The 27,758-nt window shown below is 38.8% G+C and overlaps 1 protein-coding gene across 1 annotated transcript in view; it reads left to right on the forward strand.

Annotated features, from left to right (window-relative positions):
* The window catches only part of FTCDNL1 (formiminotransferase cyclodeaminase N-terminal like), a 35,831-nt gene extending 10,764 nt beyond the window's left edge, over positions 1-25,067 (forward strand). Inside the window, 4 exon segments of the mRNA XM_088021956.1 lie at positions 14,432-14,516; positions 14,518-14,595; positions 14,597-14,613; positions 24,601-25,067. Coding sequence (XP_087878082.1) covers positions 14,432-14,516; positions 14,518-14,595; positions 14,597-14,613; positions 24,601-25,067 — 647 coding nt within the window.
* Positions 25,068-27,758: the final 2,691 nt, after the last annotated feature.

A 27,758-nucleotide genomic window follows, 5' to 3' on the forward strand; every position in this document is an offset into this window, starting at 1 on the left:
TGGAATAAACTAATCTGTTCTTCCACAGCAATTACGGATGAACCCAACCATACTTGAAAAAAGTGACACGCTTTTCTTTTGCTTTGACTCTGCGGTAACCTGAAGTCCAAACAAGTTACCCCATGGGGCAAGCCATGACCAATGGAGGGACCTGATTTGTATACTCTGAGATGTATACTCTCATCTTTTGTCCTTGAGGTGGACAATTCTGAGGCCCATTCCAGCAAGGCCAAGCCCCAGTTGCTCACAATGATGACTAGCTTGATAACACACCTTTGTATTGGCTCTCCCTCCTTCCCTGTTTTACTCTTGATGCATATTGAATAGGATTTATTGCAAATATTGACCAAAAATGACTATATTATAAGAATCTTGGGATGATTGGTTGGAGTGCATGAAATCTTTGCTGCCTAACTGCATACTTTTTATAATTCTTCCCTAATCTAGAAGTTACTTAGAAGATTTATAGTTAAAAATTGGGAGGCCTCCCACCCTACCTCTAAAGGGTCTCAGAATACTTATGATGAAGTCATGGGTCATTGTGGGAGATATTAACATTCACTACTTACTAGTAAAGGCAGCCCTGGGGGGCTCTCAGAGTTTAAGGGCTCTAGGTTTTCTGGTTTTGAGTAGTTATTTATAGTACCCAGAGATTGATTTTATGTGATTGCTGATGGTATTTCAGAGAATGTGAACCTAATAAGGGATTTATAGCAGGCCACTGACATCAAAGCTAACTTTTTGAGCCCAGGTCCCTGGATCTTGGCAATTCTTTTTCTTTTTTTAAGATTTAATTAATTAATTAATTAATATGAGAGAGAGAGAGAGAGAGAGAGCGCGCGCATGTGTGTGAGTGGGGGGAGGAGCAGGGGGAAAGGGACAAGCAGACTCCACATTGAACACGGAGCCCGACTCGGGGCTTGATCTCATGACCCTGAGATCATGACCTGAGCTGAAATCAGGAGTCAGATGCTCAACTGACTGAGCCACCCAGATGCCCCCTGACTTTGGCAGTTCTTTTCCTGAGTTCCTTTTCTTTTTTATCCCTGCTTCCTAGCATTTTTAATACTCCCAATGTCAAAGTCACTAGGATTAGAAAATTCTGAAGAAATGACATAGTGATGCTAGTGACACTGATGGGCCTGTAAAGTGCGCTACATAAACCCAAGTCTGTCCACACTCTCCTGGATCTACCAGCCTGTCTACCTGCTCTCCATTGGTTAAGTGAGGGTGTGCTTCTTCAGGAGACCCAGAGCATGTGATAATAGTAATGACAACAACATATGGTTATAACATGGTTTTTTGTTTTTTGTTTTTTGTTTTTTTTTTAAATTTTTTATTGTTATGTTAATCACCATATATTACATCATTAGTTTTTGGTGCAGTGTTCCATGATTCATTGTTTGTTCATAACACCCAGTGCTCCATGCAGAACGTGCCCCCCTCAATACCCATCACCAGGCTAACCCATCCCCCCACCCCCCTCCCCTCCAGAACCCTCAGTTTGTTTTTCAGAGTCCATCATCTCTCCTGGTTCGTCTCCTCCTCTGACATACTCCCCTTTTCTTCCTCTCCTGTTATCTTCTTCTTTTTCTTTTTTCTTAAAATATGTTGCATTATTTGTTTCAGAAGTACAGATCTGTGATTCAACAGTCTTGCACAATTCACATGGTTTTAATTAGATCAATTATCATTGGTGTTGACTACTAAAATTGATATATTAAAAAACTCATTGCCCAATTTTAGCTAACTAAAAACATACAGTAAGATAATATTTTGAGATATTAATTTTTGTGTGCTTCTTTCCCCCATAGACTATGCATGACTATTTCTTGGACAAACTGAGTTATTTGCTACCTTGAGGGGTATCGAATTTTTATAGTGGGAGTGAGGAAGTAGCAGTCAGGGTTTACTTGGGTGGCCCAGTTGGTTAAGCCTCCGACTCTTGATTTTGGCTCAGGTCATGATCTCAGGGTCGTGAGATGGAACCCCGCATCAGGCTCCACACTGGACGTGGAGCCTGCTTAAGATTCTCTCTCTTTCTGGATGCCTGGGTGGCTCAGTCGTTAAGCGTCTGCCTTCGGCTCAGGTCATGATCCCAGGGTCCTGGGATCAAGTCCCACATTGGGCTCCTTGCTCAGTGAGGAGCCTGCTTCTCCCTCTCCCTCTGCTGCTCCCCCTGCTTGTGCTCTCTCTCTCTGACAAATAAATAAAAATCTTAAAAAAAAAAAAAGATTCTCTCTCTTTCTCTCTCTGCCACTCCTCCCCCTCCCTCTCAAAGAAAAAATAAAAAAAGGAAGTAGCAGTCAGTGTTCATGTTTGAATTTTTGACAACTTAAAGGAGAGGCCTGGGAGAAGCAGTGCACGAAGTTTATACCATTGCAGTAGAAAAGACAAGGGAGGAGGCCACCTCACTCCCTGCCCAGAAGAAGATGACTGGGGTGCAGGTTTGAACAGAGGGTGTTCGTTATAAATAGTACACTCTTTCCTTTCCCAAATTTTGAACCAGTTTGTCAGTAAAGAAAGGCAGATGAGAAATGGAAATAGTAACTTTTATTTTTTTTAAAGATTTTATTTATTTATTTGACACAGAGAGAGAGCGAGCATGAGCAGGGGGGGAGGAGCAAGGGGAGAAGGAGAAGCAGGCTCCCTGCTCAGCAGGGAGCCTAATGTAGGACTCGATCCCAGGACCCCGGGATTATGACCTGAGCTGAAGGCACACACTTATCTGACTGACCACCCAGGCGCCCAGGAAATACTAACTTTAATACTGATGAAACTAACACCGCTGAGCTTACTCAACCAGAGAATCAGACAGACTCATCCAGCCAGTCACAGGCAGCACTGGACAGCACAGGCCTGCCCCTGGAAAGCTTTTGGCAAGGAGGAGTGGACCATAATATGTGCTTCCTGCTGACAGCTAGCTCCTAAGAAGGAAGAAGGAGAAAGGGTATGCCTATACAAACACAGCTTCTCTTCCAAATTCCCCGTCAGGGAATGAAATTTAGGAGGAGCAAGGCCAATGTTTATTTCCTAGGGCTTCAGTAACAAAGTGCCACACACCAGGTGGTTTAAACAACAAAAATTTGTTATCTCACAGCTCTGAAGGCTAGAAGTCTGAGATCCAGGTATCAGCAGGGTTGGTTCCTTCTGGGGGCCGTGAGGGTAGGATCTATTTCATTTTGGCTTTTAGATGGCCCTCTTCATGTTCACATGTCATTTCCCCATATATTGTCTATGTCCAAATTTCTCTCTCTCTCTTTTAAAAGATTTTATTTATTTATTTTAGAGAGAGAGAGTGAGAGCACAGGGAACGGGTGGGACGGAGAGTGAAAGCACAGGGGGAGGGAGAGAGAGAGAGAATCTCCAGTAGACACTCAGCTGAGCCCAGAGCCTGAACACGGGGCTTGATCTCACGACCCTGAGATCATGACCTGAGCTGAAACCAAGAGGCAGACACTTAACCGACTGAGACACCTCGGTGCCCCCCAAATGTCTCTCTTATGAGGACACCAGTGATATTGGATTAGGACCCCAACCTACTCCTGTATATGACCTCATCTTAACTAATTTTATCTACAATGACCCTATTCCCAAATTCATAGTCTGATGTCCTGGGGCTATGACTTCAACATATGGATTTGGGGTGGGGCACAGTTTAACTCGTAAAACTCTGCTGGCCAGCAAGACCAGCAGAACTCTCTCCATGTAGAAGAAGTGTCAGTAGTGAGCAGGAAACACTTTTCCCCCAAAGGAGTTTTAAAGAGGTGCGAGGTGGCAAAGAGCAGAGGGACCGTGGGAAGGGCACTGGGAGAAGTGGACCTATTAGGGGGGCACGTGGTGAGAGTTACAGCTAGGCTTGCGATGACTGAGAGGTTGTTGAGCGTGGTCAGTGGTCAGTGGCCAGGAAGATGTGTGGGATCCAGACACGCACAAGGAAACCAAACTCACTCAGTTTGTTTGCCATTTGGGGAGCTCCAGTTGGGTGGGAGAGCCAAATTAACTCTTTGCTGTTGTGGGGAGTGGGCTTTATATTAAAGGCAAATTACGTGATGACATATTGGCCCGCAGAAGTATTCCTTCTGGCGGAGCCATTCCCAAGGCTTTGCTGTGTCCCATCTGAACTCTTCTTTGGGGCAGCCCCAGCTTTTCCACAGCCCCCTGAAAGAGAGCGAGAAGTCCTTACTAAGAGGGAGAATCATAAGGAAGGGACAGGCCCAATTCTATCCCATGTACACATTACATCTGTATGTATATGTGCCGTATATTTTTAATCAGCATGAACTAAAAGATTATATCACATTGGGTGGCTAGACAGGAAAGCCAAATCATAAGTGGTCAGAATAGGGATTTTGGAGCTGAATAAATCTGAGTTCAAATTTCAGATCTGCTACTTATTTGCCAGCTGATGTTAGGAAAATTTTTTAGTCTCTTTTATAGTCCTTTTTTGGTTTTGCTCTATTCAGTGGGGAATAATATCATCCTGCCAGGAGGATTATGAGAAATAATGCCTGTATGTAAAGGTTCTGGTACACTGCTTCCCACCCGTAAGTATAGCTGTCACTGTTTGCAGTGATTCTCTGTGGCATGGTGGAGCAGGGTGCTGAGCAGTGGGGACCCAGGCGATTGCCCTCCACCATAAAGGGAACGGATCCCTGGTCTCCCTTTTGTGTTAGCAGGATTCCAAATAGGGTGCGTTTTGAGAAAAAGGATTGCAGGACAAGATGTTTGAAAACCTCTTGAGAAGGAGATCTGTAAAGTGCTTTCAGCTCTAAAATTCTAAGCTCTATAGCAGACAGCTTCTTCTTTGCAAAATAATATTCAGTGCCTATTTCATATTACTGAATACAGCATAAGTAACATATGCTAGGTCACTCAGGAAAGTATAATTCTTTAAATGAGTGATATCCTGTCTGCACAAAGTGATAATTATCTTAGCATATGCCCTACATGGGAATAACAAGCTTTTGTATATACACGTCTCTATGAAAGTATATGTCATATACAAGGAAATAACAAAATTCTTGGATTCTTGGATGTGAAAAAATGTATAAAATGTACCCCAAAACTATTAATATACTATATATTTTCATGGATACCTATTTCTCCATGAAAGTATATGATATATGAAGAGTTTAGAGGCATGTAATTCTTAATGTTTATAATAAAGATAGAAGATAGATGAATTTTTTCATTCTATAGCTGAAAAACAGACGTGGAAATTTTTTTTTAAAGATTTTATTTATTTATTTGAGAGAGTGAGAGAGAGAGAGAGAGAGCACATGAGAGGGGGGAGGGTCAGAGGGAGAAGCAGACTCCCTGCCAAGCAGGAAGCCCGATGCAGGACTCGATCCCGGGACTCCAGGATCATGACCTGAGCCGAAGGCAGTTGCTTAACCAACTGAGCCACCCAGGCGCCCCAGATGTAGAAATACTAAGAAACTTACTCATGTTTTTGCATCAAGACAGCAGCAGAATGAAGGATCCTCACAACTTTTTATTTATTAGACCTTGCCTAGGACTTTATATTAATTCTCTTTTTCAACATTTCAAGTGTTCCATGTAAGGTTAAAGTTCACCTCTGACCATCATCCCCGTTCCTGGTTCCCTGACCACCCCCTGCCAGGTTATGGTGTGAGGATATTATGTGCACTCTGAATTCAGAATTTCTCCATGCTTTTGTTTACATATATGTATGTATATACTCATAAACCCAATATAATATTGCTTGTGTGTGTTTGTAATATAAATGCGATCAAGATAGAACTTTTTTATTCAGCAAGATATCTTGGAAATCTATCCATGGTATTACATATAGTTCCAGTTTATTCCTTTTAATTGCTATATAATATCATGGTATGAATATATCACATTTTACTTATTTCTCTATTTGTGGACATTCAGATTATTTCTCATTTTTCCCTACTACAAATAATGCAGCAGTGAACATTCTTGAATAGTCTTTCTTGTGTACAAATGCAAGAATTTCTCTAAAGGAATGGAGTCATTAGGTACAAATATTTTAAAATATTTTGACAGATTAGTTTTTACATGAAAACCAATCAAGTGTTTACCCTCATTTCTTGATTACCTCATTTCCATAGCATGTAACAAGTTTTTTCTTTGCACTTTATTTTTTACCGCCATGCCAATGATAAATTGACAACTCAGAGACACAAGTGGAATTATTTTTTCTTAGTAAGTCCTCTTCATTTTGAATCATAGATGCTTTTATCAGTGTGTCATTATTTGTAAGCTTATTTGTCCTTTAGAAATGAACTTGGCAGAGTAAACAGTAGCATCCAGAGATGTGCCATAGAGTTTTGTTTCCCCCCCAAATTGTTTTCTGCTACTTCAAGAAAGAACAGGCAACAGAATGTGTCAGTAGAAATACAATTTAGGAATTGTACTTGATCTTGTTTTTCAGCCTGATGTTTCTGTTCTTTCATCATAAAGATCAGCTGCATTTTATTTTTTTTCAGTCCCTTAGAATAACATCCAGCTCTAGTCAGCATGTTTAATGTATTTCTCAATGATGTTCTAGCATAATAAATTTTCGTATCTTGTGCATGTGTACATATGGTAAAAATTTCTTCAAGTTCTAGCCATGTGGGGGAGGAATATTGTGGTTGCTTTGTTAATGCAGTGTTTGTGTTGGAGCGGTTAGGGCCCCGTGCTTCAACTCTCAGCGCTGGGCGTAATGAGATGGCTTTGATGGTGGCTGAAGAGTCCAGTGGGACGTCCCAGCTTCACACTTCAAAGCCAAGCATATGGGGTGAATACTGGGTAGCTTCGTGCTCTTGGGGTTGGATGGTTGGGAGACAGTTCTTAACAGCTCTTTTTGATGGAGATATTGGAAAAGAAATGGTCTGTCTTTAAAATAATCTTGAATTGCAAAGAGAGAAATTTCTGCCCCCTGCCATGGGTTGAACTAAGAATATTTTTCCCTAGTCTGCACTTAATTAGAGGCAGTGCAGCATCGAACTACTAGGCTGTATTTTCAAATGACTTCTCTTTCAAAGGACCGTAGTGAGATGAATGGGCCAGTTTTATTTTAGGTATGTGTATGAATTTAGGCAAAAACTTTTAGGGCTATCTGTTTTACCATCTGAGAGATTTTTATGGCTTCTGGTAGAGAATCTTTTTTTTCTTCTCATTAAAAAATACATAAATAAATCAACTAAACAAAAATCTTGGCTATATTAAGAGAGCTAGACTGAAACTAGAGGATGCTTGTAAGATTTGAAGTCTAGCACCCAGTTTAATTTTTAGATTCTGTGCTTCTTTCCCTTTTCTTGTTATTGGATATGAGGTGACAGGGTTGAAAAATACTCTTTTTGATTGCTATGTACTTATGAAAAAATTTGATTCTTGTTTGAGTATCACTAGAGTTCTGGTTTGAAAATAATATTAATAATAAGCCACACATCATGCCATGGGTCAGAGGAAGGAAAATTTATCTATTCCTAGAGGAAAGGGAATGACAGACCTGAGTTTTTTTCTAGTTGTACCTTTTGGGTGCTATTGAAAATATAACAAACCTGAGCTCATCAGTTATGTTCCTCGAGCTGCTGAAATGCAAGTCTGTTTAACAGTTAAATTTTAACTCCATTTATGCCAGTAGTCCTAAATTGTTCCTGAAAGAAACAAAAGCAGAAGGGCAAAGGACAATATTAAATACTACTGTAGACATGAAGTGTATGTTAGTGTAAGGCAGGCATATCCATTTAATTAAGCAGATTCTTAATGTCTTTACATACAACTTATTGTATCTTCTCTTTAAATAGTACATTTTAGCCACACTTATGTCTGTTATAGGCTCAGAGAAAAGCATTTTGTTAAGAATATGAAGCTTAAGCTTCTCATTGCATTGAGGTACTTCTCATTGCAACGGTTCTCCTTTTGCAAAGAGGTATAAGCAAACTCATAGAAGTCTCTAAATTTAAGACTAAAAGTGATAAATGTACATGTATAGAAATGGCTAAAAATCATTTTTGAGTAAATAAGGTCATTCAACCATGAGGGTTAAAATACATTGAAAAAAATATCACTTATCAGCCTTTTCAAAATAAAACTAGTGAAAATTGAAAGATCAGAACTGTTAATGATGGTGGGAAAAGATTGTCAAGAAGGGAAGAAAAATGAAAAAATATTGGTCTTTTAATAGAGCACCATTTAGGAAGCTGCAGAGTTTTGCTTTGCCTGTTTCAAGACCAGCACGATGGCATCATACTCTTTCTGTACCAGGTGATTCAGATATTTGCCTTGTCTGACAGTACCGACTGGTTCAGGTAGCCCACAGGGACTGGTGGCTTTGATGGCTGCTGATGAGGACAGCTTGGAAAACATGAGAATAATGCTGGAAAATGGATCCCAGGGTTTCTCACTTTGTTAGCACAGTGACTCCTTACTGTCATTTGTGTGTTTGGAATGGACCCCATTCTTCAGGTTTGCAGTATCCAATGCCTGCAAAGGGCTTAGGAACCAAATTCAAGTCATTCAACCTAACACATGATTAACTACAAGGCACTGCCTCAGGGAGTATGAAACCTAATGGAGGAGCAAAAGTCCACAATTAACTGTATAACACAAGTAGATGAGGTTTGATGTTATGTCCTATAAAAGCTGTAAAATACTCTGTGAACACGAGAGAGAGAAAAATGAATTTCAGTGGACGGAGAACACAAATAAGAAGCAGGGATTCTTAGTTCAGATGTTCTGGGTTTTGGGGATTCATTACAAGTGCTAAAAGTTCCCGCTCTGGAAGCGTTTGACTCCACTGGAGAGGGAGTGGTGGCTTCACAGGAAATGCACATGGAACTGTTGTTTTAAATAATAACCCACTTACCTGAAAACCAATGGAGTCGGTTCCCACTGGGTCGAGCTTGAAGTATTCAGAATTTTTATCTTCTGCAAAAGGCCTGTTTGATTTGCATGATGTGAGGATTTGAAGTTACGTGGGATGATTTTAACGTAGATTAATTGTAAATAAAATGATAAAATTAAAACTAGCTCTTTTGAATATGTAATTTATATCACAAATAAAATAACTTGCTAGTAAGCTTCTGACTAAATTTGATGCTTTTCTTGAAAATACAGGCAATCTAAATTTACTTTTCAGCAAAATTACAAATACCCACCGGCCATGGACCCTTAAGTTGCAATTATTAGAAACACAAATGTTAGTTCCTTGAATATGAATAGTATAGCGTACTATCTCTATTACTACCATTTTGGCTTTGGTTGTCTTTTCATTGTACTTGAATAATGAAATATTTCCTTTTCTGGCTTCATTAAAGAACAAAAATTAAATTGGATTCCTTCCATCCTGATTTTGTGTAGAACACATAATGGAAGAGGAGCGTCATTAAAATATCCTGGGGTTTCTAGTAAGTGCAGACATAGCAGTCCAGGAAGGTATTCAGAACTTTCAGAATTCAGAACAGTGGTGTGGGCTTGCCAAGGGGAAAGGAAGCTAGCGTCTACCGAGTACCGTGCAGCAGGCTTCATGCCAGGTGCTTTTCTTAGCTTATTTAAGCTTAATTTCTTCATTCATTCTATTGAGTCATTTCTTCACTTTCTTTTTTTTCTTTACTTCCTTTATTCTTCTCTCCTTTCCTCCTCCTTTTTTCTTTTCCTTTGATTTTACTGAAGTATTTTAAAGCAAGTTCCAAAGATCATGTCATTTCACCCCTACGTATTGAATATATGTCGCTAAGCACTACGGACATGCTCTCACATGACCTCAGTGTCATCACACCCAGCAAAATGAGAATTCTCTGGTACCACCTCGTATCCATTGTATAATCTGGGCACATGTCTTCCTGTGATGGGCTTATCTGAATCTGGATCTCCACATGGTTCACGCACAACACTGATTCATTGTATCTCTCCTGGTGTTGATCTAGACCAGTGCCCCCTGTATCGCCCTTCCCCTTTTTTCCTGTCCTTACTGGTACAGAAACTGGGTCAGTTGTCCCAAATCTGTTTACTCCCTTGTGGTATCATAATTTACTTGTATCTTCATCTCTCATATTTTTTAATAAACTTTAAGTTAGATTTAGAGGCTTGATTGATTTGAAGTTCAATTGAGGTATTCATCTATTGATGATCTTTGTCTGAAACCATTATTTCTTAGAGGCTATAAAATGATGATTTTCTACTTACTTCATTACTTGTACATTTAGTAGTTGGATTTTTTCTGTTAAAAATCTTTCCTCAGTTCAGGCTATCTAGCTACCCTGAAACACAGTTTATACAGGAAAGGCAGGATAAATGCTTTTTCCTATTCCTTTTAATTGCCAAATTTTTAGATAATGAGTTGGTGCTTTACAGGAAGCTTTTAAAACATTTTTTTTTTTAATTTACAGACAGAGAAGTTGAAGCTCAGAGATGTCCAGTAAATTGTTCAAGATCCCAAATAGGTATTAAGGAGCAGAAATGATATTCAAACTGATATCTTCTGGCTTCAAGAAAGCATATGTGATTTGCACTAAACAAAATGCACCCCTGCCCTTGAACCCCCATTGTTGACTAACAGCTGGGGGTTGCTACTGCAAGTATCTCCCACAGCTTTGCCCTTTAGGTACTAGGCTCCAAAAATCCTTCTTTGCAGACATTCCGGGCTCTATAAACTGCAGTGCTCCAGAACTATAGCTCCATATGGAGGTGCTGGCCTGGATAGGCAGAGAGCTGGGTAAAGCCAGAAAATATGTCACACTATTTAGTAGGAGAGACTTTAGGCATCACAGTTTGTGCTTTAGTCTCCTGCAGCAGCCGAAGTGTGAGTCACTCTGAGTTATGGTGGAGCAGGTACAGGTGATCAGAACAATTTGGACAGTTGTCAGAGTTACGATGTCTCAATATCCTAACTCTCCTAAATGTTTTTGCCATGCCCACCCCCTGCCATTCCAGATTTGAGGGGAGAATTTAGCTAACCACCTAAACATTATTTTACAATTCCTAAACCTCAGTTGGCTGTACGTGTCCCAGGCATCTGGCCCTACCTATCAGCGGTGTCCTATAGTATCTTAATGTAGTGTTAAAGAAGCAAAGATCACTTAGTAAATTTGGGAGATTTTCTTTGTGGTGTGTACAACATCATGGGCTTCCAATGCTAGAGTCCCAACCTGACTGAAAGAAAGAACATTTCCCAAGATTTCATACAACCCAGGCGTACAAAATGTTTACCCCTCCCATCAACATGGCAGTCTACATTAGAAACAGAAAACAAAGAACAAACCCTAAAATTGCAGTTGGACAGATTTCCTGTGCTTATTGTGGCTAGAGGCCCATCTTAGCCTCTGTTCTTCCATAATGTACCTCCAGATGAAGAAGGCCTACACTGCTGCCACACCAAGGCAATACCACCATTCTCTAAATACCTAAATTTTGTACATCACACACACACACACACGCACACACACACACACACACACACACACGTATGTTATCTCTATCCTTGCTTACAGGGGACTGTAATTAGACCCATAAAGAGATGCCATCAGCAGCAAACAGAAGTCCTCTGGGACAGTTCTCCAGAAAAAATGGGAAAGCAATTCTGTAATCTGCCTTGGAAGATAAGGTTAGAGAGGGAAAATCCAGATATGACGAATGGAGGAAGAGGATGAAAAACAAGTTGTCATTCAGAGTAGCCTCCAATAATGTGGAAACATTAGACTTCCTTATAGTGTTTATCTAATAGAACTTTCTGTGATGATGGAAATGTTTATCTAATAGAACTTTCTGTGATGATGGAAATGTTCTATGTCTGCACTGTCCAATAGGGAGACTACTAGCCACGTGTGATTACTAACACTTGAAATGTGACTAGTGCCACATTTAACTTAATTTTTAATTATATTTTATTTATGTATTTAAATTTAAATTTTTATTTTTACCTTTTGACTCCCATTTCTCCCACTCTCCCACACTCCACCTCTGACAACGACCAATATGTTCTCTGTATCTATGAGCTTGTTTTTTGTTTGGTGTTTGTTTGTTTTAGATTCTACACATACGAGAGATCATATGGTATTTGTTGTTTTTCTCTGTCTGATGTATTTCACTTAGCATAATGCCCTCGAGGTCCATCCACATTGTTGCAACTGGTAAGATTTCCTTCTTTTTTTTATGGCTGAAAAATACTATGTGTGTATGTATCAGACACAATTTCTTTATCCATTCATCCATCGATGGACACTTAGGTTGCTTCCATATCTTCTTGGCTGTTGTAAATAATCCTGCAATGAACAGGGTGGTGCAGATATCTTTTCAAGTTAGTGTTTTCATTTTTTTCGAATAAATACCCAGAAGTGGAATTGCTGTATCATATGGTAGTTCTATTTTTAATTTTTTGAGGAACCTCCATGCTGTTTTCCATAGTGGCTTCACTAAATTATATTCCAATTTTAGTATATGTGCTGCCAAAGGGAGCACTGCACTAAATTACATTCCCACCAAAAGTGCACAAGGGTTCTCTTTTCTCCACATCCTCACCAGCACTTGTTGTTTCTTGCTTTTTTGATTATAGCCATTCTCACAGGTGTGAGGTGATTTCTCATTGGTTTTGATTTGTATTTCCCTGATGATTAATGATGTTGAGCATCTTTCCATGTGCCTGTTGGCCATCTGTAACTCTTCTTTGGAAAAATGTCTATTTAGATCTTCTGCCATTTTTAAATTCAATAAGGTTACCTTTTGCTGGGTTGCTGGGTTGCTGGGTTGCTGGGTTCCTTTGCTCTGCAGAGCTTTTTAGTATGATGTAGTCCCACTTTATTTATTTTTGCTTTCATTGCTTTTGCTTTTGGTGTCAGATTCAAAAAATCATTGCTAAGACCTATAGCAAGGAACTTACCTATGTTTTCTTTTAAGAGTTCTATGGTTTCAGGTCTTACATTCAAGTCTTTTTTTTTTTTTAAGACTTCTTTATTTTAGAGAGTGGGAGAGAGTGTGTATACAAGTGGGGGGAGGGACCGAGGGGGAGTGTCTTTAAGCTGACTCCCCGCTGAGCATTGGTCATGATCTCCTGAGTCGTGGGATTGGGCCCCCACGACTCAGGAGATCATGACTTGAGCCGAAACCAAGAGCCAGACGCTCCCACTGACTGAGTCACCCGGATGCCCCACACTCATCTTTAATCCATTTTGAGTTGATTTTTATGTATGGTGCAAAATAGTGCTCTAGTTTCCTTCTTTTGCATGTGGCTGTCTAGTTTTCCCAGCTCCATTTGTTAAAGAGACTGTTCTTTCTCCATTGTATGTTCTTGGCTCCTTTGCCATAAATTAATTGACCATATATGTGTGGGTTTATTTCTGAACTCTCTATTCTGTTCCCTTGATATATGTGTCTGTTTTTGTGCCAATACTATACTGTTTTTTTATTACCACAGCTTTGTAATATAGTTTGAAATCAGGGAGCATGATGGCTTTAGCTTTGTTCTTCTTTCTCAAGATTTCTTTGGCTATCAGGGTTTTTGTGGCTTCATACAAATTTTAGGATTGTGTATTCTATTTCTGTGAAAAATGCAATTGGAATTTTGATAAGGATTGCTTTGAATCTGTAGATTGCTTTGGGTAGTATGGACATTTTAACAATGTTGATTCTACCAATCCATGAGCATGGAATATCTTTCTATTTTTATGTATTGTCTTCAGTTTCTTTCATTAACATCTCATTTTCAATATACATTTTACCTCCTTGGCTAAGTTTATTTCTAGGTATTTTATTCTTTTTGATGCAGTTATAAACAGGATTATTTTCTTTATTTTTTCTTTTTGATAGTTCGTTATTAGTGTATAGAAATGAAACAGCTTTTTGTTTATTGATCTTGACTTTACTGATTTTGTTTATTAGTTCTAACAGTTTTTTGATGGAGTCTTTAGGGTTTTCTCTATATAATATCATGTCATCTGCAAATAGTGACAATTTCACTTTTTCTTTTCCAATTAATTTAATGAAAATTTAAATTTAATAGTACATGTAGCTACAGGTTCCAGTGAGGATCTGGCCCTTTTACTCTTAACTTTTTATTTTTCTTAACAATATACACAACTTGGTGTTGTCATAAAATTGCTTAAAAATTGAAGGCACCGATTTCATTAATTCTTGTGATGAATTTTCCCTGCAAAACTAGATTTGTATTGGGTTGAGGATTTTAGCTTCCTTGTACAAAGACAAACTTTTTTCATGAGACTACCTTCAAGGGAAAATTAATTATACCCAAACTTTGATTTTTAAAAATTGTATAAATTATATGGTATAGTGGTGATGGTTACACAGTGATGGGAGGATACTTAACGTACTCTTAGAATTGGTTAAAATGGTAGATTTTATGTTATATATGTTTTATCACTATAAAAAATTATATGCTTTACTTTTTTATTGGGTTTAATTTCAATTTAATTTTGTTAAAATTTCCTGCTGCTCGTGGGCCTTGCTGAGAATTTGGTCCTTCACGTCTCTGGCTGTGGTGTGTTTCTCCTCAGTGAGGCTGACCTGCCTGAGAAGTGCGTTCTGTCCAGAGAAGGAAGCAACTGGATGGTTTATGAGGAGGGATCTCAGTGCTCTTGAATCTGACCTGGGAGCGGCACCTGCTTAGATGTGGTTTAACAGGTTCTCAGTATGTTTTTGTCCTGCTTTTGTTTTTAAACTTATCAGCATCCTGAGGTTCCCTTTGTTTGGTCTCTCCCATGTCAGCAGAAGGGTTTACAGTTGGGGGCTCCTCCTTGAATCGAGTGAGTCTTCTCTTAGTTTTTACTCTCATCCATGCCTTTATAAGCTGACTGGAGAGGCTAGAAGCCCTGGTAATTGATGAGAGCCCCCAAGAGTGATATTCAGGATCTTTAATGAGCCCTGCAACATGGCCAGTGATGAGAATGGTTGCAGCTCCTGACACTGGGGAAGGTGCCTGGGGGCCTGCTGCTGTGTCTACGGGTATGAGGTTGTATCCTGGGGTGTGATGGGGACACTTGAGGGGTAGGGACCTGATCAGAGGCTACTTTGAGCTCGTAGGAAAATCTTTCAGTACTTGAACATCCAGGGTGGCAGGGTGGATGCTTACAGCTTGAAATCAGTTCTAGAGCCACCCTGGGGAAAAGCTTTTCTAGGCAACAGGCACCTAGAACAGAGAGAACAAACACTGGGAAGGTGTTCTCTCTTCCCTTGGATTCATCAGCTCTTGCCTCTCTCTGCTACTCCATTCATCTCCTGTGCTTAGGGCTGACTTTAGGAAAAGGCAGTGCCCCTCTCCAAAACCCCGTTCCTGCATGTCTCCAGCCCAGTGCTGTTTATTTGAGTCTTAATTCTTCCATTCTCAAATATCTTCTGTGGGGGTCAAAAATTAAATCACGTTAGGTAACATTTTGGTTGTTAATACCTACCTAGCAGTTATTAAAATACTAGATACCCAGGGAGCAAGAGGTGGGCAGGCACATTTCCTTGAGGCATAGCTCCGCTGTGGTTACACACAGACCTTGTGTAGAATTCTGCTCTCAAACAAATGATATCTACAATCCAGTAGAACAGTACAATGAAAAAAGCATAAGCTGTGAGGCTGTGCTCAAATCTTGGCCTGGCTGTGTATTAGCCATTAATTTCATTAAACCTCAGTTCCCATATCTATAAAATGGACATAGTAATTGTATCTCCCTCATAACACTGTGAAGTTGAAATCATGTCTAAGTGCCAGATATGATACTAAAGGGCCATTTTTTAAAAAAGATTTTATTATTTACTTACGATAGAGCATGAGCAGAGGGGAGGGGCAGAAGGAGAGGAAGAAGCAGACTCCCTGCTGAGCAGGGAGTATGATGCGGGGCTCCATCCCAGGACCCTGAGATCATGACCTGAGCCGAAGGCGGAAACCCAACTGACTGAGCCACCCAGGTGTCCTAAAGGACCATTTTTTAAATCCACTGTAGAGAGATTTATTAAAGAGTGATTATAAATGTTTTTTAGTATTTAGTTATGGAAAAAAGGAAGAAACTGATTGCCTCCTGCCAATTTGAACCTCACATATTTTCCCACAATTTGTCTCACAAATGTAGAAGTGTAAGTTTTCTAACTTTCAAGAAATCTGTTTCCTGGTTTCTAATTTGAGCTCACTGAATCCTGAAGGGATCGCACCACAGACCACGTCATTGCGGTGCCAGGTGACTGGGATTGGTCAGGTGGACAGGAGTTAGAAATGGGGTTACCAGTATTGGGGGACAGAAGAACTGGCTTTAGCATTAGATTAAGCAAACCCTTGAAAACTTAATTCTTGTTTTTGTGGTGCAGTGAGAATGAATGCATCAGTATTTGGGAAGAAATTTAACCTGATAGTAAATCTGAGTTCAGCGTTCATATTAAGTCTCTTAGGAACAGATTTGGTCTGTAATTGTTTAAACCAAAGTGGATATTGCTTCCCCATCTCATGAGAGAACAGCTTATGGTTGAGATAATCTGTGTCTCTGCTCCATCCTCACCTATTTTACATTGTTTGATTTGAAATGGATAACCCTTCGGGATTTCTCATTTCTGCTTTATTTCACTCCACACGGAGAGCTGTGATTTACATGAATAATTTCATCAACATCTGCAAGTCCTAAGTTAAAACTTTAAGTTGCCAAAATTGGCACAAAAATGTTTAAAGATGGTATTTTAAAGGTAATGTTTAGTGCTGGGAAAGATGTAGTTAGAGGCACTCATACTGCTAATGGTAGTATAAAAAAACCTCCTGGAAGCAAGTCAGTGATATGTATCAACAGCTCTCAAAATGCATAGAACTGCCTTGCAGGAATTCCAGTTCTAGTGATAAATCCCAGGGAAATAATAAAAGGTGCATGTACTTATCTACAAGTGTGTTTATCAAAGCATTATTTATGACCATGGATACTGGAAACATTGTAAATGTTCAGAATTTGGTAATGGTTAAGCAGACTGTTAGCATACCCACGTGAAATATTGTTGCACAAGCAATTAAGTGTGAAGTTTGGGAAGAATTTTTAGCAACGTGGAAAATACAATACAGTGTAGAGAGAAAATTTGTAATTAATGGATTAAGGCAACAAATATTTATTAAGTACCTAGTATGTGCCAGGCACTATCATCATTGTGCAAAATAGAATTTATATGTCCTCAAAGAATTTATATTCCAGTGGGGAGGAAGTGAAGATACAGATGATAAATAAAATGCTTAATAAATAAGGAATTTATATAGTGTGATAGAAAAATGATAGGTGGTGTAGCCTAAAGGAAAAAAAAATTAAATGGGACAAGGGGCGTCATCATGAGTTCTAGGATGGAAGTGAGTTATGATTTTAAATGGGATGATCCAGGGGCACGTGGGTGGCTCATTCGGTTAAGCATCCCACTCTTGATTTCGGCTCAGGTCATGAGATTGAGCCCTGCATTGGACTACCTAGTCAGCGTGGAGTCTGCTGGAGATTCTCGCTCTCTCTGCCTCTGCCCCAACTCCCCTGCTCGTGCTCTCTCCCAAATAAATAAATCTTTTAAAAAAATATAAATGGGATAATCCAAAGTAGGCATCATTGTGAAGGCAGCATAGGAGCAAAGATTTGAAGGGGTGAGACTGTTAGCCATGTGGAGATGTGAAGAGTCTTAGGAAGAAGGGGTAGCCAGTGTCAAGGCCAAAGGATATAAAGTACTATGAACAGTTTGATTTCAGTATTGTAAAATATATGTGCATGTATTTTATTTATCTCATATATTTATAAGAAAAATATTTTTAAATTCTTAATGCTTCCAAATTACTTTCAAAATTTCTCTAAATCAATTTTGTAATTATTTTCTATCGTCTTCATAAAGGATAATTATTAAGGTTTTGCAGTGGGTTTTTTTTTAATGTTTTATTTATTCATGAAAGTCAGAGAGAGAGAGAGAGAGGCAGAGTCAGAGGGAGAAGCAGGTTCCCCGCCTAGCAGGGAGTCCGATGTGGGACTCGATCCCAGGACCCTGGGATCATGACCTGAGCCGAAAGCAGACGCTTAACCATCTAAGCCACCCAGGTGCCCTGCAGTGGTCAGTTTTATAAGACCTGGGTTTCAGTGCATTCATTCAGTTTGGGTTAGATGGAAGATTCAAGATAAGAAGGAAATATTAGCACAACTTTTTTCGCCATGTCTTTCCTGACAAGTGGTAAAAATCTTAGTTTGTGCAAAAAACTTGAAAATTGCAAGAGTTGCCAAGTTAGGCAGGCCATCGTTCATCAAGAGACCCCCTCATTTAGGAGGCTCAAAGCAGATGTTAATAGCAGAAAAAGAAAATGTTTCAAGGAGGAACAGTGAATAAGGGATGTGGATAAACAGTTTCTAATATTTCACAAACCAGATTGTAATTCAAATTTAAGAGATAGGATCAACTGAAATCTTAGCATGAATTCTCCCTTAAAAGAACATTTATGTGGGAAGGAGTAAATGCTTTAATTTTTTACAATAATATCTATTGAAGTAGAATTTGTAACACTTTTATCATTAGGGTAGATGTTATTCATCTGGTTTTTCAGTGAATTTAGTTCCCAGCAATGGCAATTTCCCTCCTTATTTTTAAATTGAACGACTTTGTATACTTTTCTAACCTTTTTAGTTACATCAGTGTTTCTCAGCATATTTTTTCACTCCTCCCAGTAAAACAGAAAAGCCTCAACACATTGTTGCTGTTTGTTTTTTTTTCTTAAAAAAATTAAATAGAAATGGTCAGGGCTCTCAGCTGAACACTTCTAGCTAACTGTACTACCTAGTACCTGAGTGAAGGCAGAACCTATAAGGTTTTTGAAGTTTTGAAGTTCCCTAAGAGTATTATAAAGAGAGGAGAAAAAAAAAAATGAGTTCAGAAATGATTAACAGCTTTAGTTAGTGCCAAACACACAAAATCTTTTAAGCCAAATTCCTTTTAAAAGTTTGTAGTTGGCTGGCTTATAGGGAACATAAATAAGGGCAAAGCAGTAATAGCTGATACTTTTAGGTCTATAAATAAATACTTTATACGTATATATTTAAAAACCCTAAACATTTGTGAGATAATTTAAACACTCCTGGATGGTATGTTACATGACTGGCCTTGCATATATGCATCATTGTTTAAAAATACAAGGACAATTCTCTGAGCTGTAGTTTCATACGGTGCCTTAGGAATCGTCGATGGAGGGAATTGGTACATCTTGGAATCAGGAACTTCCATCCAGTTTTTTAAGTGGGTTACTGAGAGCTTCCCCTGCTTACTTTGCTCTCTGTAAATAAGAAGTGCAGCATCAGGCACTTTTCTTGATGTTGAATAACCCAATTTACTCCATACCAAAAATTTACCTAGCCTCTGAGAAATAATTTCTAATTTTAGAATGAGTCTTTTTTTTTTTTAAGATTTTATTTATTTATTTGTCAGAGAGAGAGAGAGAGAGAAAGAGCACAAACAGGGGAAGTGGCAGGCAGAGCAGGCAGAGGGAGAAGCAGGCTCCCTGCTGAGCAAGGAGCCCGATGCGGGACTCAATCCCAGGACCCTGGGATCATGACCTGAGCCGAAGGCAGACGTTTAACCTACTGAGCCACCCAGGTGTCCCGAATAAGTCTTGTTTTAAAGACCCTGTTTTCATAATTTTCTTTGTTTTCTTGTAAATTTAGTTGGGGTGATGGACGATGAAATTCTCAGTGTGTAATTAAGTATGTAACCAACCTGGGATTGAAACGTGAAGGACTTAGGTCTGGTCTCCGCATGAACTGGGGAAGGGCGCTGTTCTACTGTGGAATACCTGGGAGCCGGCAAGTCACCTGAGGTTCCCCCCCTCACATGGGCTGGCTTCATTCCCTGACGATGCTAATGTGTACCTACCTCTGTAATTTCCTTTCTGAGTTATTGTTACTCTGAGAGATTCAGAATTGAGAAATTGAGGCTCCCAATTCCTCACAGAGTGGGAAAGCATCTTAGCCATTTTGCAGAAAGACAGCTGAGCAGAGGCAAGTGTCCTCAAGAGGCGGACCTTGATTTCAGACCCTTGGGGAGCCATTCCCAGCCCAGGGCCATATGATTCTCAATAGCTTTATTTTCTGTGGATCCAGCCGCATGCGTAAGAGTCCTGCATTCTTCCTGCCATGGGAGCATCAGGCCTAGCAATTATGTTTGAGTTTTATGGCTTTAGTCATCAAATGTCCTGTTTCGGCTGCGGTTTCCTTTTAGTACATGTTCTCAAAAATGTAAAGTACTGATATGTAACGATGACTAATTGCTTTTGGTGTAATAACTGTTTATGTTTTTGAACCTGAGTTCCGAGTCTGTTTGTTACTGTGTGAATTACTCTGAAACAAAGACCACATTTAGGCTAGGTTTTATCTTATTTTAACCTTCTTTGTGTTTTTCTACCCAGCAACCTGCATGGTTCCTGGCACCCAGCAGGATTTCAGTAAAAGCATATTTAGTGAGGGAGTTGCACCTCGGTCCACAAGAGTCTCTCTCTTTATTCAAACTGTAATGCAATCCACAAATTTGAAGTTCTCTCTTCAAATATAAGACTGCAAGATGTCCCAAAATACCATCTCGACTCTTTGCTCACACGTGTTTTCATACTAGCCACCAAAAAGTAGCTTAATAAAATAAATAGAACTTCTAAAGACATCTCTAAGCCACTTCTGACCCCTTAAAATGAAAATCTTTCTGTAGAGGAAAATATATAGAACTTTTTCACCTTTAATTGATTGAAGATGATGGTGCCTGGAACTTCTTTTGAAAATAATTTTGATCTAAAGGGAAAAAAATACATGTGTTTCTTCTGAGTGCTACTTTTTCATTTTTCTAATGGGCTCTTCACTATTGTTTTGTCTGAATGCAGTTTTTTATTTGTGTTATTCCAGACGTGGTCCTACCACAAGCATCTTTAAACCAGACATTAATAGCATAGTTCACAGTCATTACTGCCAGTGCTCAAACACAAATATTGCATTTGTGTTTGCAAAAGCTACACATCAGATGTTAATTAAGTGCATTTGGTTTTTTTCTGCTTAAACAATCTGGCATAAAGAGTTTACATCTATATCAGTTCACCATAAGGTCTCTACAATATCTGAATCACCAGCCATACAGTATATGATAAATACAGTGTTTCCACACAAGAAAATAACAGAATTGTCAGGAAAACATCAGGCCTGTTATATTTCCCTGTGAAATAATAGCAACTGAATCTCAGTTTCTTTTTCTTTTTGATAAAAAAAAGTATTTAACTAGGAGTAAACACCAATATTTAGAATGATAAATTTTTCATTAAAGAACACATGGAAAGTGAAATCATACCAAAGATTTTTTTCCTTGTTTTTAGCTTGCTTCAGGGCGTTTTGACAGTTGCGTTGGAATAAAATTGGAATTTCAGCTTTGCAGTGAGGAGATTCATGCTGCCGCCAGAGCAGCCGAGTGCCAATCTGCGGGAGGCAGGAGTGGAGCGAAACCGCAAACTGAGAAACAAACTTTCACATCAGGTTTCTAATTTTAGAGCAAAAAATGGAATTACTTTAATTGTGACATTTAACTAGAAATACAATTTGCTGGGATTAATTATCTCCCTTATTTAAAAATTCTCACTAAGTTTAAATTAGCATAAAAAATCAAATGCAGCATTTGAATAAGGTCAATGGGACTGCTGAATTTAAACACAGAATTTGATTCTTCAGAATTGGATCACCATATTGGTGCTGGACTTGGGAGGGATTAAATGGAGGAAATTGGAAAAGCATGCCTTTGGGCAGAAAGCAGGGTTCTTTTTTTTTTTTTTCCCCTCCCTCTTTCCCTCTCTTTTTTCAAGGGTGAAATGGGTCATGGCCTTATTACCCCACAGGGAGGAAACTACTACCTGATTAGTTCAGAAACTTCTCAGATTCATTGAATGTCTCTGTATTCACTGCTTGAATAAGGTAAAGTTCTAAAACAAAATAAGCTATTGTGTAACTAAAGTTTAACAGAATTTAAAATACATATAACAAGGGCATATACAAAGATGAGCATTCTCTATTGTTTTAAGTGGTTGCCTCTTATGTTAGTTAAAAGAATGTAAAAGCTATTTCTGATGTTTAATTTTATTTTTCACAGAAACAGTTTAAAGTGTACTTTTGAAGGAATTTTTTAAAATAGGGTTTTATTTTAATTAAATAAAACTGTTGGGACAAGTGTTTTCTTTACGGAACTCTTGCACTCTAGGCTTAACATCTAAACTTTTAAATTTTTAATAATTTATCTTAGGCAATGAATTCATTTATTAACACAAATGATCAACTTTGCAAATTCTACAAAAAAAGGGATAGTTATTGGGGCACCTGGGTGGCTTAGTCGGTTAAGCATCTTTGACTCTTGATTTCTTTTCAGCTCATGATCTCAGGGTTGTAAGATCGAGCCCTGGCTGGGTATGGAGCCTGCTTAAGATTCTCTCTCTCTCTCTCTCCCTCTGCCCCTCGCCCCCACTCTCTTAAAAAACAATAGGGATAGTTATTAGGCATGTGGTGGTAAAAGACCCTTTAGAATTTACTGGGTGGGAGATTCAGGAAAAGTCCCATGGCTATAGGGATGGAATGGCCCATGCCAATGTAGTGTGGGAAGGAAGAGCCCTGGGTCTCTATGAAGGAATTTCTGTTGAAAATGACTTGCTTCCCCGGGGTACCTGGGTGGCTCAGTCAGTTAAGCCTCTCACTTTAGCTCAGGTCATAACCTCAGGGCCCTGGGATGGAGCTCAGATGGCTCTGCATCAGGCTCTGTGCTCAGTGGGGAGTCTGCTTATTCCTTTCCCTCTGCTCCACCCCCCCCTTGTGCTCTGTCTCTCTCTCAAATAAATAAATAAAATCTTAAAAGACAACAACAACAACAACAAAAAGAAAGTCACTTGCTTCCCCAATGGGATAAACTGCATGTGAATATCTGAATGTTGATTGGCAGATCAAAGGACAGTAGGCACAATATGTATTTTGAATAGTTGTTCTTACTATAACCCAGTACATATATACTCCTTAGCAAAATCTGAGTGTGATCCAACTATTTGTTGGGAATATGGTAAAGATGAGGCCACTTCTTAAGTCAGAGTAGGGTATGTATATCCACGTTGAAGAAATAGGACTATTTGTAACATTACCTGTTGAGGGGCAGAAGAGAGAGAAACCATGCTTGGATATTTTGTTAATGAATGACATTAGCATTGACAAAAAAATTTCCAATTGTACTCTGTGAAATGTTAAAACCGATATAATTCTCAAAGATATTTAGAGTAAGTGATTGGTATATGAAATTATGAGAGAGAGATGTATTGACTGTTAGGAAATTTAATTTTTATGAAACCAGCATTATGGAGAAATGTAATCTGATTCATTCCTGCAGAATTCCCAGTAGGAGGAGGCCCAGCTTCGGGAGTTAAAATGTTTCATTCTGTACATTTGTGGGAAAAAGATGAAATGTGGTTTCCGTGTGCTGATTTTCCGTAAAACATCTATTAGTATGAAAGTACACAGGCTAGGCAGCAAAACCCCCAAACCACGGCTGTCTGGGAGAAAGTGAACTCAGCAGGATATCTCTGATGGAGACTGACATCATGAGTAATAAGTTTGAAAGTAGCAAGAGAAAGCAATGACAGTAAAATATTGTTGAAGTAGTAGCTAAGTGATTGTCATATGCTGAAGATGAGGTCAGCCTTTTATCCCCCATCTATCTCTAGTTAACTTTGCTTTTAGAAATGTAAGGTTCCCCCAAAATGAAGAAATTGCAAACCTAAGCTTTTTATGCCAGTGCTAATTTAACCAAGTTGTCCATCTTATACTGTAAACTATAATTAGAGCAGGGCTATTTATGTAACATGAGCTACACCATCCCTGAGGCCGGGAAAAGCCAGGACATTTGCCCCTGAGCTCTAGAGTAACAGCGCTCTAGAGTGGCAGTGACAGTCCCAGTCCCTTGGGAAGCTGGAAAAAAGAAAGAGGTGCCTCCAACAGGTTATACCGAAGAAGGTATACATAATCCTCCCAAGCCTGCCAAATCCACATTTCATGAGACACAAGTGTCTTTGCCCTTCCTAATTCCAAGGCCGTGTGTCACTTTTTAGACACCTTCTTCCCTAGTCAAGACTGTTGTTGAGATTAATTTGAATCAGATGTTAATGTAACTCAATGATGACAGGTGTGTATTTGGGGAGGAAGGGATGGGGACATAGTGTGGTTTACTCCTATCTTCCTGACCCGGAGTCTTGGCACTGAATTTCAACCCCTGTGGAAATGGTCTTGGAGATGAATGAAAGGCCAAGGGTTTTTGCTGCTGTTGATATTTAGTTATCAAGTGTGCTTTCCTTTTTCTGTTGATATTTTAGAAGGTCTGGGCTCTTCTTAACTATTCTAGAAAAAAGTGTCTTTCAGGTACTTTTAGAGTAGATAAAAGTATCAGCCTTAGCTCAAATATAGCTTTGTTATATATAAACAAACAAATTAACAAATAAATAACCTTTAGACAGTTCTGGAATTGATAATGAGGAATATTTGAACTCTTTTTAAATAAAGTAAAGGAAGTTTCTTGGATTGAAATTGGCTAAAGGATAGAATCTTCAAAAATGAGGCTTTTGCTTTGCTTGATTAACATGCTCTTTTAATGACTTAGGCATTGGAGCCAACCCATATGTGATGAGCTGCAGTGTTACCATAGACTCTTAAGACTTGGCTTTGGGAAAAGAGATCTTGAGTGCCATTCAGGGCTCAAATGCCAATGGATTGAAGGGTGTCCAAACAATGACTTTTCCTCATGAAGGGAAAATTGAGATAGCTTGCAATGTAGAGGATTTTGGAAACCAAGAAGCTACAGAAACCTCAGAAGACTTTCAACACATGGCTTACAGTGACCTTGGGATCATTTTTCTTCTGTATCCTAATTACATGGAAGCTCAAGTTAAAAAGTTGGTGAGTGATCAGGGAATTGGTACTAGGGGAAGAGCATTGATTGGATTTACACCCCAAGAATGCAAGAACTGTGCTGAATGTGCTATAAAAGAAAGTGTTGGGGAATTCTGGAAGATATGGGGAAGGAAGTATTTTCATGTGATCCAATCTAAGTCCTCATTTAAATTTTAAGGAAAATATCAATCACGACAAAGTTTTCTTTTGGCCAATGAAGATGAAAGGAAGATACAAAGAGCTTGGTTGTAGCTGTGGAGTGGAAAATTCTCTGTTCAACAAAAACAGGTGTTTATTGAATGTCTGTAATCACCCTAAGGTATTTCTAGCTGTTGTTAAAACTTCATGAGAACCTACTCTGTATCAAGTTTATGTCCTTGTATACATTAGAAGCCTTCCTGAATTGGATGGATAAAATGGTTGCTGAACTACCTTTAATTATCGTGAACAAACCTAAAAATGGATTCAACTTACTTGATTTTCCTGAACTCTTTATTCCTGAGTTCTGTATTCAACTCTCATTTTTTGAATAATCATTTTTTAAAACATTCACCTTAAAAGATCAAGTACTAAGTGACTAAAGTGTGGGGAGTATTAGAAAATAAAGTTCCTTTTTCAAAGCATGATTGTCCATTTTTACCTTCCCGCTTTTAGGATGACCTGTTGTTCATTTTAGAGGTAACTCCAAAAGCCAGACTTGTCTAATTTTTTAATGTTTATATAGGGAGATGGAATGGTGGTATTGGGCCTGACTTCAAGGAATTGTGTTTATCTTTTTTGGAGTTTAAATGGAAAATCGGAAGGTTTAGGGAATGTATTGCTTTTGAGCAGAGAGAACGGTATCAGTGGAAGAATTTTATTTGAAAGAAATCAAAATATGTAGCCTCTTTGTGAACTAAAAGAAACCACTTGTTGATTCTGGCAATTTTATGTAAATCCTTAGTATTTATATATTTATATTGCTTTAGTACAAGGTGCTCTCTCGCCATAAGGCACAAAGAAGTGAATTTTTTCCATAGATTTTGTTTAGCAGGAAAGATTATGTTCTTGTCTAGTAAGAACATATAATGTGAATTTATTTTAATGAGTAAAAAAATAAAAAAGAGGTTGAACTCAATCCTTCTATAGGATTTAGTCACCTATCTTTTTTTTAACTTACATTTTACTCTTGAATGTGATTGATTGCATTAATTGTGTTCCAGAATTGTGATTCTGTGGGTGTTTTCTTTTCACTGTCACTATAAATACAACAAAGATAGAGAAGTGATGGACTAGGTGTGGTTTTCAGTCATAAAGAAGTTTAATTGCTGTGGTGAAGAGAGCAAATGCTGTCCTTTTAGACCCAATGGGCCAATTTCTCAGTCTGTGAGAGCTGAGAAGCTGAAGCGCTTCGTTCTTCTCTTACTTTGGTAGAGGCCACATGGCCTAGTAGGGTGAGCACTGGATTAGAGGACGTGGGTTATGGTTCTTAATGTCACCTTCCATGTAGCTGTAGTTCCATTACCTATTTTTTTTGAAGTTTTATTTAATTATTTTTAAAATTTTATTATGTTATGTTAATCACCATACATTACATCATTAGTTTTGGATATAGTGTTCCACGATTCATTGTTTGCGTATAACACCCAGGGCTCCACGCGGTACGTGCCCTCCTTAATACCCATCACCGGGCTAACCCATCCTCCCACCCCCTCCCCTCTAGAACCCTCAGTTTGGTTCTCAGAGTCCATAGTCTCTCATGGTTCGTCTCCCCCTCTGATTTCCCCCCTTTCATTTTTCCCTTCCTGCTATATTCTTCTTTTTTTTTAAACATATAATGTATTATGTGTTTCAGAGTGCTATGGTGAGCTCTGTGAATTGTGTAAGACTGTTGAATCACAGACCTGTACCTCCATTACCTATGAAGTAGGGAAAATAGTTCCTGCCTTGATCGAAGGCTATATTCTGGGGGAATAAAATGGAAATACTTGGTAGACTGTAATGTAAAAATGAAATATATTATTCATACTCTTGCAGATCTGTTGTAGAACTTTGGTTCAGTTTTGGGCATCAATATTAAACAGATAGATGAGAGAGGGTAAAAGCACCTGATGCCCTTGGGTCATTTGGGGTTGTAGGAGGAGTTGATTTGCCAGTTATGTGAATTAGCCTCTTCAGGTTCCTATCACTGCATTCCAGGCCACTGGCTTCGAGTGAGGCCTATATAAAGCCAAATACCCATTTAATGGGTACAGAGTTTCAGTTTCTGAAGTCGAAAAAAGTTCTGGAAATGGATGGTGGTGATGGTTGCACATCAATGTGAATACTAAATGCCACTGAACTGTACTTAAAAATGGTTAAAATGGTAAATTTTATGGTATGTATATTTTACAACAATTAATTACTAAAAAAAGTATATAATTAATTTCACAAAAGTTAAAAAAACATGTGAGTAAGTTGATTTCACTAAGCCTACACTTTCTAAATAAAATGTTGGCAGATTTCTAATATCTCTTGAAGTATACAAGCATCTAAGACCCGTTTTTCCCTTTAAACCCATGATGATGGACTCTGGCACTGCATGTAAGGTTTAGTTAATGGTTTAAAATAGAGTTAATTAAATTTGGCCTTTGATTCAGCTGTCTATTTAAAAACAATAATTTGCTATTTTTGTTAAATAAGTAATTTTCAAAATTACAGCATTTCTTAGCTCCTGTCCATACTCTAATTCCCCTTTTCCTTCTGTTGTCTTTCTCTCGTCCCCCTCCCCCTTGCCGCAGCATGGCTCTATGGGAATTCCGAAGCAGCTGTGAGTCCCCGGAGGTCTGCGCTATGGGCAGCTGCGGGATGTGCCCCAGCTCTTTCTGTGCAGGAGCCGGCAGAAGTAGC

Source organism: Eumetopias jubatus, unplaced genomic scaffold (genome assembly GCF_037043125.1).
Source record: "Eumetopias jubatus isolate StellerSeaLion01/CBP00866 unplaced genomic scaffold, mEumJub1_p1.0 scaffold_3, whole genome shotgun sequence".
In the NCBI taxonomy this organism is placed as follows: domain Eukaryota; kingdom Metazoa; phylum Chordata; class Mammalia; order Carnivora; family Otariidae; genus Eumetopias; species Eumetopias jubatus.